Genomic DNA, 15,916 nt, shown 5'->3' on the forward strand with positions numbered 1-15,916 from the left:
TTGGTTGGCTGGAGTGTGGAGAGACGGTGTGCCCCGCCTGTTGCAGAGCCTGGGTGTGGTGCTGTACGTGCTGGTGTGCGGCGCCCTGCCTTTCGACGGATCGAGCCTGCAGTCGCTGAGGGACCGCGTGCTGTCCGGCAGGTTCCGCATCCCTTACTTCATGAGCTCCGGTGAGTACCGTCTGCTGAGCCTCATTTTCCAAGTGATGCTTGGATAATCGTGCACTGTGGGTAAACGCACACAGTGCACAATCGGGCGTATTCAGGTACCTGGAGCTTCTGATGAACATAATAATTTCTGGTGTAACTATTCAGGCTTTCCCTGCGAGATCTTGACAGGTGGAATAATCGGGATCTACTGCCGGATGTTTGTCTCGCTCTGGCGCAACATTTCGGCCACGTAACTCGTTGCCTTCTTCAGGTGCTACCTGAGACTGCCGTGTTGGAGGATCTTGTCGAGTATTTCGGCCCAGAGGGCGCTGGGTGCTCCCTTTGCCGTCCGCGCCCGCGGTCCACGTGTCACGAAAATTTCTGTCTGTTGCTATCCGCTTCTGATTCCTTTAAGGGGGTAGGAAGTCAAACGGGCCGACTTGGAGCAGGAGAGGCACGAGAGGAGAATTTATTTTCTACTGTCTATACTTTTACAAAGAAATTCATAAAACTTTGTCAGCATGACCATGAAGGATTCAGGATGCACACCCATAGCAGTGGAAGTGCAAAAACATAACAAAATAAATTTTTGTAGATATGAAATATCATTTTTTTCACTCACTGTTGGCTGCATTTGTTGCTATAGGTACATATTTTTTCACAAGTAAGAGAGATTCTTTGATGAATTTTGCACAGCATACAAACCATACGTATAGGTGTATGAAAACTCTAGAATTTTCCAAATCTATTAAAAATTGTGGTAAAAACTAAGATAATTAACTACAAAATTTGATTTTTTTCTAAATATAAAGTTTAAAACGTAACAGCTCATTAATTTTTTCATAAGATAAATAGATCCTAGAGTTTCAGACACGTGTGAGTATACTTTATATGCTGTGCGAAATTCATCGAACAGTCTCTCTTACTTATGGAGAAACGTGTACGTATAGCAACAAATGCAGCCAATAGTAAGTGAAAAATGATAAATTTTCACATGTACAAAAATTATTTTGTTAAGTTTTTGAACTTCCACTGCTATGTGTGTGAATCCTGAATCCTTTCTGGTCATGCTGACAGTTTTATGAACTTACTTGTAAAAATATAGGCAGTGGAAATTAAAATGTCTTGTGGAGCCTCTCCTGCTCCAAGTCGCCCCCTTAAATAACAAACAGATTTTGCCAACACAAGAATAGTGTTCCAAGTGTACAGTTAGAAATTCTCAGGCAAACTGGTAAACTCTAGGAAAACGGAAGTAATCTACTGTACAATATGTATAGGAACCAAGAAGCAATGGCAAGTATGGAAGACCGAGAACGATGTGGTCGGATTAAAAGCGGTGTCAGACAGAGAAGCAGCCATCCGTCCCTGGAGTTCAGTTCATACATCAAACAAACAATGAACCAAATCAGAGGAAGATTCAGCATTGGGATTAAAATTCGGGGTTAAAGGATACCAATGACAAGGTTCGCTGATGGCATTGCTATTCCCAGTGAAACTGGATATGATGATCAGCAAGTGTTGAATGGAATGAACAGTGTAGTGAGTACAGAATATGGATTCAAGGCAAACTGAATAAAGAAAAATGTACCTGATTTTAAATTCACATTACCGAAAACCCGGATAATCCAGAAATATTCAGCTAAACGGAAATCTCTCAATTTACCAACCTTTTATTTGGGCACTAACACACACTATATGAGCAGGTTGATGGTGTGAGCGTGCGTAACCCATTGAGTCCTACGATCGCCAATTTTTACATGGAAAAATACGAACAATCAGCTCCGGAAAAGGTGGATAAGAAACAATGTCGATGGCATCGATACGTGGGTGATAAGTTTGTGGTGTAGTCACATGGCAAAAAAGCTTTTGTGGAATTCATTTGTTATTTAAATAGATTAAATCATAAAGTCCATTTTACCATGGAAATGGAGAAAGACAATGCAATATCCTTTTTGGATATCTTCGTTATGAGGCAGACTGGTGGCAGCTTGAAACATAGTGTTTCGGAAGGTTACACATACCGACAGATACTTGCATAAGGATTCCAATCATCATCCACAATAGAAAAGAGGTGTAATTAACAGTCTAGTGGATAGAGCTATAAGGATCTGGACGCAGAGTTAAAACATCTAAAGCAGGCTTTTGGGAAGAATGGATACTCTAATACGGAAACAATTAGTTTTGCAACCGAATAACAGGAGGCCTAAGGACAACTATAGGACACAGCGATGGAAGAACACGGTTTCTCTACCCTTCATCAAAAAAGTAACCGATCAAATCGGCAAGATTTTAAGGAGACATAACGTTCGACCGATTTTCAGACCAACTAAGAAAATAGGCCAAGCAGTTGGTTCCGACAAGAAAAAACGTTTCCCCCTGTCTACAAGTGCTGTGTACATGATTCCGTGTACATGTGGTAGGGTCTACATTGGAACTACAAAGACAAGTGTGAATACACGGTTGAAGGAACATAAAGGTCTTTGCCGACTAGGGAAAACAGAGAAGTCAGCTATGGCGGAACATGCTCTTCAGCTGGGTGATCATGTAGTGAAATTTTCGGTAACTGAAGTTTTGTGTACTATGACGAACTATTATCCAGGGCTATATAGAGAAGCCATCGAAATATATAAACATGGGGACAGTTTTAACAGAAAAGAAGAAACTATGAGACTCAGCTATATATGGACAGTGGCTGTAGAATCGATGAGAAGTTTTTATCTTTGACGCACTATGATCGATAGTTACATTTTATCCTTGACAAAGTTTATCTTTGCTGTCACGTGAAATCCACTTCCCACGGTATTTAGGCCGTTCTTCGACGTCCGACTCGTCTGTCGGCAAGACTCAGCACAACCAGGAGCACCTCCGAAGATGTCCAATGTAGCTTTGGACGAAACGTTAGGGATAGAAGAGTTCCGTGGACCACGGCCATACAACCCGGAAGAATTCGCGGCAGCTTTTACACATCTTCAGATCTGTTACAAACAAAACTTGTTGTTTCATGTAACGTCAATAACAGTCACAATAAAGCCAAACATAACATTTTACAGGCCGGTCTTGATCACACAAACTTTTACACTTCATACAATGAAAGCTTTCACGACCGGATGTTTCAGCTGCCGAGAAATCTTCCGGGTTGTATGGTCGTGGTCCATGGAACTCGTCAATCCCTAACGTTTCGTCCACGGCTACGTTGGACATCTCCGGATGTGCTCCTGGTTGTGCTGAGTCTTGCCAACAGACGAGTCGGACGTCGAAGAACGACCAAATAACAGCAAGCTTAAGGGCAACGATAGGACACAGCAATGTAAGAACACAGTTTCTCTACCCTTCATCAAAAAAGTAACCGATCAAATCGGCAAGATTTTAAGGAAACAAAACGTTCGACCCATTTTCAGACCAACTAAGAAAATAGGCCAGGCACTTCGTTCCGACAAGAAAAAAACGTTTCCCCCGTCTACAAGTGCTGTATACATGATTCCGTGTACGTGTGGTAGGGTCTACATTGGAACTACAAAGACAAGTGTGAATACACGGTTGAAGGAACGTAAAAGTCTTTCTCCGCACCTCAACTTCTCTCTCATCCATCACCATATCATGGGAGTCCAGAACGTTCAGCATCACTTGTGCCCATATGGCCACTCCGAAAATTTTGAAACCACTTATAAACTGTTCTACTACAAGGTGCAGAGTCACCATAATGTTTATCAAGCTTCTCTTTAGTCTCCTGAGGCGTTTTGCCTTACATAAAGTAATGTTTAATCACCACACGAAATTCTTATTCGTCCGTTTTTTGACAATCACTCGACCTCTTGATTCACACGAATGCCAAACACAAAGAAATAGACCAATATGGCTGAAACTTGGTGTGCGTTCTTTCCAAAGCGCTACTACCTAAATATGACCTCGATACGCGCCGGTGGTGCCATCTCTCTGGCTTTGCACGGACTTTTCAAACGCCCCTCGTTGACGTTGATGCCTACATCAGAATGTTTTATGGTATGTGGGTGGTATGTATGTATCCTAATCATATAAATACTTTTTATATTTCTTATGTTGCACGAGGATTTTTATAGTTTAAGCTTCAGCAAACTGCAATTAGTGCCTGGCCTATTTTCTTACTAGATCTGAAAATGGGTCGAACGTTTTGTTTCCTTAAAATCTTGCCGATTTGATCGGTTACTTTTTTGATGAAGGGTAGAGAAACCGTGTTCTTCCATCGCTGTGTCCTATCGTTGCCCTTAAGCTTGCTGTTATTTGGTCGTTCTTCGACGTCCGTTTTGTTGGCAAGACTCAGCACAACCAGGAGCACATCCGGAGATGTTCAACGTAGCCGTGGACGAAACGTTAGGGATAGAAGAGTTCCGTGGACCACGGCCATACAACCCGGAAGATTTCTCGGCAGCTGAAACATCCGGTCGTGAAAGCTTTCATTGTATGAAGTGTAAAAGTTTGTGTGATCAAGACCGGCGTGTAAAATGTTATGTTTGGCTTTATTGTGACTGTTATTGACGTTACATGAAACAACAAGTTTACTGTTACCAGTCGCTATTTAGAACAGTGACTGGTGACAGTAAACTTGTAGTTTCATGCAGTGTAAAATAAACTCTTTGCAAGACTCCAGTTGCTAGGTGGGCACCCAAGTCCCGATACTACGCGCCGCCTCTCGATCTTAATCGCCACCCTGCCGATTTTAGCCGCCGCCCTCTCCTTTCTTTTGTATCCCGCCTGGGTCTGCTCCTGAAAACTGAAGGGTAGGCCGAATGTAGGAAGCTAGGAGGAGCAGCTGAGGTAGAACCAGTGCTGTTTTTCTGGGCGAACGCTGGGGGACGCGTACCCATAAACTTTGTCGTCGACCATGTGAGGTGATGTAAACTGATGTGTTCGATACCACATTTTCTTGTATGTTTGTGTTTCGGTATCGCCTGGTTCATTTGAGCAAAGTCAACTGAAGAGTCCGGTACTTTTTTTTTTTTTTTTTTTTTTTTTTTTTTTTTTTTTTTTTAGTTCTACATGTTGATGGCGTCATGGCAGGTGGTATCCCATGCTTCAGTTATAACAAATTTTCGCTGCGTTATAACCCATGTCGGAGTACCCTCAAACTTTTTTTAGAAAAAGTACACTGGGTAGAACACTTGGTACTTCATTTAAAAGTGGTATTACGTAACTTTGGCTGAGATGAGCACGTATCATTGAAGTAACTGAAGTATCGAAGTCTGTAATGACTAGCCTCCTATGAAGTAAAAGCTAAGTTGCTTGGTCGTCGGCTCGGAATCAAATGAGCTAAATCTGGAGCGGCGCTCGTAGAGGTAGACAGCGGCGGGTAGAGGGTTCTGTCGTTGTTGTCGGTGTAGGTGTAGTAGTGCCAACCTAAGAACTTTCACCAACGCCGTGGCATCGTAGCTGTCGATACCACACTTTCTAAGTGCCTTCCTCTTGATTGTAAGGGGGGTAGGACGTCAAACGGGCCGACTTGGAGCAGGAGAGGCACCACAGGACATTTTAATTTCCACTGTCTATACTTTTACAAATAAATTCATAAAACTTTAACAGCATCACCAGGAAGGATTCAGGATTGGCACTCATAGCCGTGGAAGCTCAAAACCGTAGCAAAAGACATTTTTTTACGTGTGAAATTTCATCCTTTTTACACTTACTACCGGCTGCATTCGCTGCTAACGGTACAACTTTCTTCCTAAGTAAGAGAGATTCTTCGAAGACTTTTGCGCAGCATACAAACCATAGTTACAGGTGTATGAAACTCTAGAAGTTATTTAATTTATGAAAAATTGAATGAAATGTTACATTTTAAACTTCATGTTTAGAAAAAACTCAAGTTTTATAGTTAATTATCTCAATTTTTCCACAGTTTTTAATAGATTTGGAAAATTCTAGGGATTCATACACCTGTATTTACTGTTTATATGATATTAAACTCATCGAAGAATCTCTGTTACTTAGGAAGAAAAGTATACCTATAGCAACAAATGCAGACAGTAATAAGTAAAAAAAATGATGAAATTACACATGTAAAAAAAAAAGGTATTTTGCTACGTTTTTGAACTTCCACTGCGATGAGTGTGAGTCCTCAATCCTTCCTGGTCATAGTGACAAAGTTTTATGAATTTATTTGTAAAAGTATAGACAGTGAAAATTAAAATGTCCTGTGGTGACTCTCCTGCTCCAAATCGGCCCGTTTGACGTCCTATCCCCCTTACGCGCAACCCTCTCGATTCGACAGGGCGCCGTCCCAATAGTAAATGCCGTTCCCTCCCTGTTACAAGCACCCAGAGAGAGAGAGAGAGAGAGAGAGAGAGAGAGAGAGAGAGAGAGAGAGAGAGAGAGAGAGAGAGAGGGGGGGGGGGGGGGTGGCTCGAGAGCCATCCTCGGCTACCGATTCTAAACATCCTCCCCAACTGATTGTAACCAACCTCCCCTCGCGAGTCTAAACACTCTCCTCTGTGCAGCTGGTCCCGGCGGAGGTTCGAGTCCTCCCTCGGGCATGGGTGTGTGTGTGTTTGTCCTTAGGGACTGATGACCTTAGCAGTTAAGTCCCATAAGATTTCATCCCAGCTAGAGAATGAAACTCTTGACGTATTAAAGTCCACTCGAACAGCAAGTGATTGTAATCAGCCCCTTGTGACGAGTCTGAACACTCTCCGCCGCTAGTCTAGAGGATTAAACAGTGAGAGCAGCAGGTGCGGGTGTCGTCATACAGTATGTTGGGGGGCACTGTTGCAGACTGCGAGTCGCTGATCCGCAAGATGCTGGTGCTGGACCCGTGCCGGCGGTACACGGTGGAGCAGATCAAGCGCCACCGCTGGATGAGCGCCGAGGCGCCCCGGCTGCTTCCCAGCGGCGCGGGCGGCACCTCCTCCGAGCCCAACGAGCAGATCCTGCGCCTCATGCAGAGCCTCGGCATCGATGGCAACAAGACCCGAGAGGTGAGCCGCCGGCACCCGCCTCACTGCACTACCGACCAGCGTGGCCGAGCGGTTCTAGGCGCTTCAGTCTGGAACCACGCTGCTGCTGCTGCTGCTACAGTCGCAGGTTCGAATCCTACCTCGGGCCTGTATGTGTGTGGTGTCAGCTTAGTTAGGTTTAAGTAGTTCTAAGTTCTAGGGGACTGATGATCTCAGATTTTAAGTCCCATAGTGCTCAGAACCATTTTTTTTATCAGTTCTAGTTTGACTCTATATTCAGATTGGGATTTGGGTCTGTATGTCCTGGTTGGGCCCTGGATTTGTATTTGGTTTGCACTCTGGTTTCAGTGGGGTTTGGTTCAAAATTGTTCAAATGGCTCTGAGCACTATGGGACTTGACTTCTGAGGGCATCAGTCCCCTAGAACATAGAACTACTTAAACCTAACTAACCTAAGGACAGCACACAACGCCAAGTCATCACGAGGCAGAGAAAATCCATGAATCCGCCGGGAATCGAACCCGGGAACCCGGGCGTGGGAAGCGAGAACGCTACCGCACGACCACGAGCTGCGGGCAAGTCCCTAGCACTCGCCCCAGTTGTACAGCCGACTTTGCTAGCGATGGTTCACTGACTACAGACGCTCTCATTTGCAGAGCCTTCGGCTACGTCATTTGCTACCCTTGCAAGGACTCTCTCGATGAATCTCAACGTGGCACCCGCCACGGCTGGGCGGGGGTTCGAACAGTCACCCTCTCGAATGCGAGTCGAGCGTGCTAACCACTGCGGCTGTGGCATTCTCTGAGACGCGCTGTGTGTGGTGTGTGCAGTCGCTGCGCAGCGGCAGCTACGACCACCACGCGGCCATTTACCTGCTGCTGCTGGAGCGCCTCCGGCAGCACCGATCGTCGCTGCCGCCGCTGGCCGCGCAGCAGCCGGAGCCGGGAGCGCTGCCGCCCGTCACGGCCGCCCCCGCCGCCGCCAACGCGGGCGCCCCCGAGCGTCGCCGGCCGTCCGGCGTGGCGGAGCAGGCGGTGCGCAAGCTGGCGTCGGCCGCCGCCGCCGTGGGAGCTGGCGTGGACGCCGCGCGCCGCGCCAGCCTCGACCACCGGCACGACATCCTGCACGACCTCGCCGCCGCCAGGTGCGTACTGTGTGTGTGTGTGTGTGTGTGTGTGTGTGTGTGTGTAAGCGCTGAGCGCTTGTTACACTTGTGTTCAGAAGAAAAAAAAACTGAACGCTTTGGGCTACTACAGATAGGACCATATTCACAAGGCATGTACGTCGGTATCTTCTTCAGTAGCGCTACAGCCCTTGATGAGCCTTGGCTTCTTCAGCAATCTTCCTCCACACTTCTCGGTTATTTGCTGCTCTTTTCCACCTCCAGACTCCCATATTGGTGATATCCATTATTACCTCGTCGGTCTATCGTCTTCCAGGTCTCCCTTTTCGCCTAATGAATCGATCATACTTTTGATCATTTTCTTTGGAATTCTATCCTCTGCCATTCTCTCCAAGCCATCGGATTATCTGTGATTTCACAAATTTTCCTATGTCCCTGCCTTGTATTAACTCTTGTAATTCGACATTGTTGCGTATTCTCCTTCCTCCCTTATTGGTCCATAAATTTTGCGTAGTATTTTCCGCTCAATGATTCTTAGTGCATTTTTATCGTGCTCTGTCAACGTCCATACCTATGAGCAGTATGTGATAACTGGTGATGGTGGTGATTAGTGTTTAACGTCCCGTCGACAACGAGGTCATTAGAGACGGAGCGCAAACTTGGGTTAGGGAACGATTGGGAAGGAAATCGGCCGTGCTTTTTCAAAGGAACCATCCCGGCATTTGCCTGAAACGATTTAGGGAAATCACGGAAAACTTAAATTAGGATGGCTGGAGACGGGATTGAACCGTCGTTCTCCCGAATTGAGATAACTGGGCGGACTAGGGAATTAAACAGGGTGTTTCGACAAAAAGGTACGGCCAAAATTTCAGGAAACATTCCTCACACACAAAGAAAGAAAATGTGTTATGTGGACATGCGTCAGGAAACGCTTACTTTCCATGTTAGAGCTCATTTTATTACTTCTTTTCAAATCACATTAATCATGGAATCACAGCGTGACTTCAAACACTTTGTTACAGGAAATGTCTCAATGTCATCCATACATGCATCCACCCTCCGTCGCACGGAATCTCTGATCTCCTGATGCAGCCCTGGAGAGTGGCGTATTGTGTCATAGCAGTCCACAATACGAGCACGAAGAGTCTCTACATTTGGTACGGGGTTGCGTAGACAAGAGCTTTCAAATGCCCCCATAAATGAAAGTCAAGGAGGGCGTGGAGGCCATGGAATTGGCCCGCCTCTACCAATGCATCGGTCACCGAATCTGTTGTTGAGAAGTGTACGAACACTTCGACTGAAATGTGCAGGGGCTCCATCGTGCATGAACCACATGTTGTGTCGTACGTAAAGGCACATGTTCTAGCAGCACAGGTAGAGTATCCGGTATGAAATCATGGCTGTGAATCGAGGAAGTACAGTACATACTGACGAAACTAAAATGATCTCTAACAAGGAAATTAAGCGTTTCCGGACACATGTCCACATAACACCTTTTCTTTATTTTTGTGTGTGTGTGTGTGTGTGTGTGTGTGTGTGTGTGTGTGTGTGTGTGTGAGGATGTTTGCTGAAAGTTTGGCCGTACCTTTTTGTAACACCCTGTAGATAAGCGATTTGGCGGAGAGGGTGGGCAGCAATCTATTATTGTTTGCTGATGATGCCGTGGTGTGCGGTAAAGTGGCGAAGTTGAGGAACTGGAGGAAGAAACAAGACGACGTACACAATATGTCCAGTTGGTGTGATGAACGGCAGTCTTAAATGTGGAAAATGGTAAGTTGATGCGAATGGGTAGGAAGAACAGACCTTTAATGTTCGGATACAGTATTTCTAGTGCTCTGTTTGACACAGTCAGGTCATTTAAATATCTGGGCGTATCGTTGCAAAGCGATATGAGATGGAACGAGCATCTGAGATTTGTGGTAGGGAAGGCGAGTTGTCGAATTCGGTTTATTGGGAGAATTTTAGGAGAGGACGGTTCACCTGTAAAGGAGACCGCATACAGGACGCTGTGCGACCTACTCTTGAGTGCTACTCGAGTGTTTGGGATCGGTACCAGGTCGGATTGAAGAAAGGCATCGAAGCAGTTCACAGGCGGTTTCCAAGGTTTGTTACTGTCCAAGGTGCCACTCCAGGCGGGTGTAAAATAAATGTGCACAACGGAGAATAATAAAGGCTAAAATGAAGATTTGGCCCTGTCTGACTACCCCCTGAAGCAGATCTTAGGATCTCTTAATTCTATAAATTACAATCTAAACATAAATGAACGATGAAGGCAACTAATCCTACTAAATGATAAACTTTGTTCCTGCTTGTATATTTGTTGTTATTGTTGTGGTCTTCAGTCCTGAGACTGGTTTGATGCAGCTCTCCATGCTACTCTATCCTGTGCAAGCTTCTTCATCTCCCAGTACCTACTGCAGCCTACATCCTCCTGAATCTGCTAAGTGTATTCATCTCTTGGTCTCCCTCTACGTTTTTTACCCTCCACGCTGCCCTCCAATACTAAATTGGTGATCCCTTGATGCCTCACAACAAGTCCTACCAACCGATCCCTTCTTCTGGTCAAGTTGTGCCACAGATTGTCTTCTCCCCAATGCTATTCAATACCTCCTCATTAGTTATGTGATCTACCCATCTAATCTTCAGCATTCTTCTATAGTACCAAATTTCGAAAGCTTCTATTATCTTCTTGTCCAAACTATTTATCGTCCATGATTCACTTCCATACATGGCTACACTCCATACAAATACTTTCAGAAACGACTTCCTGACATTTAAATATATATTCGATGTTAACAAATTTCTCTTCTTCAGAAACGCTTTCCTTGCCATTGCCAGTCTACATTTTATATCCTCTCTACTTCGGCCATCGTCAGTTATTTTGCTCCCCAAATAGCAAACCTCCTTTACTTTAAGCGTCTCACTTCCTAATCTAATTCCCTCAGCATCACCCGACTTAATTCTACTACATTCCATTATACTCTTTTTGCTTTTGTTGTTCATCTTACATCTTCGTTTCAAGACACTGTCCATTCCGTTCAACTGCTCTCAAAGTCCCTTGCTGTCTCTGACAGAATTACAATGTCATCGGCGAACTATAAAGTTTTTATTTCCTCTCCATGGATTTTAATACCTACTCCGAACTTTTCTTTCATTTTCTTTATTACATTTTCTAAGTAAAATTACTAAACAGTTGCCCAACTCTGCTCCTTATGCCTTTGCGGCCTGGTACCAATAACGCGAAATGACTAACATCATCTACTTACCAAGCACTAGAAGACACTACTTTCAAAGATGATCTACGGTGGTGTGGAACCTCAGTTGAAATAAACTAACCTGATCACAGCTGTTTGCCTTTTATAGCCCTAATAAGCCGAAGCAATTTGCGATATCACCGTCTGTACTGCGTCCGGTGCGTCGAAGTGATCGTTCTCGTACTCGCCTGCAACGGTGCAAGAACCCCAGCCACAGTAAACTCTTTCAAACACTGGGGCGGCAGAACGCCGTCCTCCGTCTAATATACTGCAATACTGTCTTCTCCTGTCTGTGTTCTACAGACGAGAAACGCGAACTCCCAGCCACAAGGACGGAGTTCTCAATGTAAGTATAGGCAGAGGATGTTGTCCCAACACGGAGGTGAAGCCCAGAATTGTATAGGTTCGCAACAGTACAGTGCCTAACCGTTCCTACTATAAACTCACCTGAGAGCAAAGACAGCAAGTCTGTCCGTACCAACAAAACTGATATCGAGCGACAGTCACACGCGGGCGCACACAACGGAAGACCTCGTCCCTCCACCGCTGGCTTCCCAGCAAGGCTCAGCTCCCCACTGTCGTAATTCCGAAAACGAATCATATTCCCGAAACCACGGAATATTCTCCCTCTGTACAGATTGTTCTGAACGCCGACCAACCATATTTTGTCGTCAAGGGCGGAAAGTTTGCGAGGAGAAATCTATACACGTACAATGGTACGCTTCTGAGTAAAAATCGTTGGAAATAACCAAGCCTGCGTGGCTTCCGAGATGCCGCTACTTCGTTCCTCGCACCTGCGTCCAAAATTTGCAGAGTTGGGAAGTATTATCCGGTTATCCTTCCGGCCCTACCACTATAGCGGCCGGTCGCCCCCTTATTGTATCTTCGCGCTCAGGCGTCACGACGTCCATCTAGCTACTTCCTGTGTTTAAGCAGGACCAACACCTGTGTGGGCCTTCCATCCAGGGCTTGAGTTCCGCCTGCCGTTTCATCTCCACTGGCGTTGCAACCTCTACTAGTACGAGGGGGGACCCAAAAGTAACCGGATTGTTGTCATAAAAATTTTATTGATGAACCCTTTTACAGAATTACTTCAGCCACCTTCAAAATACTTTCCATTACATGCGATGCACTTGTCAAGTCTTTTTTCCCACTGTTGGAAGCGTGTTTGGAACCCTTAAAGTTTGATATTGCCCAGTGTCCTTTGTGAAGCTGTTTTTACCGCCTCCACATCGTCATAACACTCCCCTTTTAGCGTTTTTCTCATTCATGGAAATAGGAAAAAGTCGCACGGGGCTAGGTCCGGCGAATACGGAGCATGGGGAACGACAGACCACCTCTGAGATGCCAAATAGTGGGTCACTCGCAAGGCCGTGTGTGCTGGAGCGTCGTCGTGATGCAGAAACCAGTCACCTGATCGCCAAAGTTCCGGGTGTTTCCTTCTCGCATCCTCTCGCAGACGCCTTCAAACATCGAAGTAAAAGTGGTTAACAATCTGGCCAGGGGGTACGAATTCCCGATGCACAATTCCACGAACATAAAAAAAGGCAATGATCATCTTCTTCACATTTGACCTCAAGTGCCTTGCTTTTTTTGGTCTGGGAGAGTTGGGAGTCCTCCATTGGATTGACGCTTGCTTGGTTTCTGGGTCATACCAGTAACACCAACTCTCATCCCCTGTAATGACTTTGTTCAAGAAGTTTGGATCACGTGCAATCTCCGTTTTTAAGTCCTGACACACATTCATGCGGTTGCATTTTGCTCCTGTGTGAGAAGGCGCGGAACAAATTAAGCAGCAACACGTCTCATGTGCAAATCCTCACTCAAAATCCGCTGGCACGAGCTCCAGCTGATTCCTGTTTCTGCTGAAATTTGGTCGATCGTTTGGCGACGATCCTCGTTGATGTTTTGGCGGACCTTTTTAATGTTCTCCTCATTTCGCGATGTTGAAGGGCGTCCAGAACGAGCTTGGTCTTCAACAAACGTCTCACCACGGTTAAAGCGCCCAAACCCCCGAAAACCTGTGAGCGGCTCATAGCGTCGTCCAGGTAAGCTTCCTGAAGCATTTGGTGTGTCTCCGTTGCAGTTTTTTTAAGCAGGAAACAAAATTTCACACACACTCTTTGTTCTTTTAAAGTTGCCATAACGACTTCAGAGGCAACCCGCCAACAGTCAGAACAACACAATACCACACTTGCACGTTCAGCTCCACACTGACGCCGTCTGCACAGCTGTTTCATGGAGGTCTCTACTAACACCATCTAGCGTGAGAAACCCTGCACTACGTCTACGAGTGGCAGCGCCCTCGGAGTCCGGTTTCTTTTCGGTCCCCCCTCGTATAGGCATTCATTCATCATGCCGTCACCTTTCATTCAGGAAGCGTTAACAATTATTTATAAGGCGTACGTGATAATGTCACTCTCCTTTATGTATTACCTAATGTGTTTGTAGACGACGGCAAAGTATGAGGATGGGTGCTTGGAAGGTGCGAAATTATTGCCACCTTACAACTGGTGGGTTCGAACAACACGTTAAGTGTTACGAAGATGCTTCGGGAACTCAAATTTGAATCCCTTTGGGGAAGGAGATGTCTTTAGATTGAGAAAATTTAGAGACCCGGCATTTGAAACTGATTGCCGAACAATTGTACTGGCGCCAACATGGCTGCGAAGATAAGATACAAGTAATTAGGGCTCATACGGAGGCATATACCAGTAGATAGTCGTGTTTCTCTCTCTCTCTCTCTCTCTCTCTCTCTCTCTCTCTCTTTCTCTCTCTCTGTTTGCGAGTGGCAGCGGGTACCGGGTAGTCTCCGCCTCTCATGGTTTGCGGATTATCGTAGTAGAAGTTTGAAAATATGTTTAAAGTTTGTAGGAAATCGCTAAGTGCTCTCATTGTGAAATACACGATGAACACAGTCTGGATAAGTTTGCGCTTCGTTTGTAGCGAAAGCGAGGGTTTCACGCATCTAAAGGCCTATGACGTCATATCTCCTGTGCTGTGTGTCGTACACTGATATAATTCTGCAGGTATAGCACATACATCTAGCTGCAAAGTGTGTTCTGGGTCAAGTTTGAAGTAAAGAAGTACTAAATTAAAACGTCGTGCATGGTGTTTTACTGCGCGGCATTGTAACGAAAAGCTAGTTTTTCACGCATCCAAATGTTTGTCGTTATATCTCTTGTACTGTGTGGCGTACAATGATGTACTTTTATGAGTACATTCGGTGGTAAATGAGGATATTGTCTGCAAACTGGGTTGCGAATATAGTCAGTAGCAAAGAACTAATCAATTAAAATGTCATGTGCTTGAACAGCGAAAATATAGCAAGCGGTAAACTTTTTTCCTGTCATCTTCTTGTGCGGGACATCAGCGAGAAAAAGTTTAGTAAGGTTTTGAAATTCTCTGTTTAGTTGGTTGGAAGTAACTACATGCTGTCATTGTCAAATAATGGATGAATATAGTCTGGGTATTTGCGCGCTGTGAGTTAGGCTGCCTCGAGACAAACACACAGTTACCTAACTGTACCACTTGTCTCAGTGTGTTGAACATGTAACGTAACGTTATACCCCTTAATGAATAGGACAGCAGTTTAAATTTTTAAAATTCGGCCTGTTATTAGGCGAAATATGGAAAACCAGATTTTTGTTGCCCCTGGAAGCCTTTAGATCAGGGCGGGCCAAACGCCACACAGTGTGCAGACGTGCGGAAGTGCTGCACATTTGCGACAGCGCCATCTGTTATTAGACATGTGTCGTCCTAAATGAACGACGGCGGCTCCACCTCCCTGTTTATGTGGTACACGCAAGAGCTTGTTTGTGAAAGATTTTTCTCGGTGATGGAAATGAATAAATCAAGGTTTCGATCAAGCATAAGTGATGAAAATCTTCGCAACTGCTTGCATTTGTCAATGAGCCGTGCTTTTGCGCCCGATTTTAGCTATATCATTTATCATGACCAGTGATAAACGTGTTTGGATTTATTCCTTTCATAATTAAAAATTGTTTACTACTTGTGCATTATTGCCTCATTCTGCTCCACGTTACATTATTATTAGGAAAATTGATCATTAAACTGATTGTTCCAATGTATACTTACATTTAGGGTTTTTTTATTAATGTGTGAAGGGCTACGCTCAGCTGAAGTCGATAACACATAACATTCAACTAATTGTCGGTTATTAAGCAGATTTCAGACGGAAATGATGAAAGATATAGCAATAATGGTATAGAAATAGCAGGTGATCATCGAGAGGTCTGCTGTTATCATACTGTTCAGAGGCCAGTGAGACAGAAATTATGTGGGTGTAACTGAGGACACCGAGAATTAGTTATAGGAAACCTTGCATTAGTTTAATGTTATTTGAAATCATGAATAAGGTTCGTTGGAAGTCGCTCAGTGGTCTCTTTCTTAAATACTAGATCAAAACATTACGCGTATTTACGTGCCGTCAATCAAGCTGACTTAA

The 15,916-nt window shown here is 44.9% G+C and overlaps 1 protein-coding gene across 2 annotated transcripts in view; it reads left to right on the forward strand.

Moving 5' to 3' along the window:
- The window catches only part of LOC126291602 (serine/threonine-protein kinase SIK2-like), a 408,627-nt gene that overhangs the window by 316,585 nt on the left and 76,126 nt on the right, over positions 1 to 15,916 (forward strand). For both annotated transcript variants that reach the window (XM_049985138.1, XM_049985139.1), the window contains exons 6-8: positions 47 to 170; positions 6,891 to 7,093; positions 7,902 to 8,215. In XM_049985138.1, the coding sequence (XP_049841095.1) occupies positions 47 to 170; positions 6,891 to 7,093; positions 7,902 to 8,215 (641 nt within the window). The remainder of the gene's footprint in view (positions 1 to 46; positions 171 to 6,890; positions 7,094 to 7,901; positions 8,216 to 15,916) is intronic.

The sequence above is a fragment of the Schistocerca gregaria genome, chromosome 9, assembly GCF_023897955.1.
Source record: "Schistocerca gregaria isolate iqSchGreg1 chromosome 9, iqSchGreg1.2, whole genome shotgun sequence".
Taxonomy (NCBI): domain Eukaryota; kingdom Metazoa; phylum Arthropoda; class Insecta; order Orthoptera; family Acrididae; genus Schistocerca; species Schistocerca gregaria.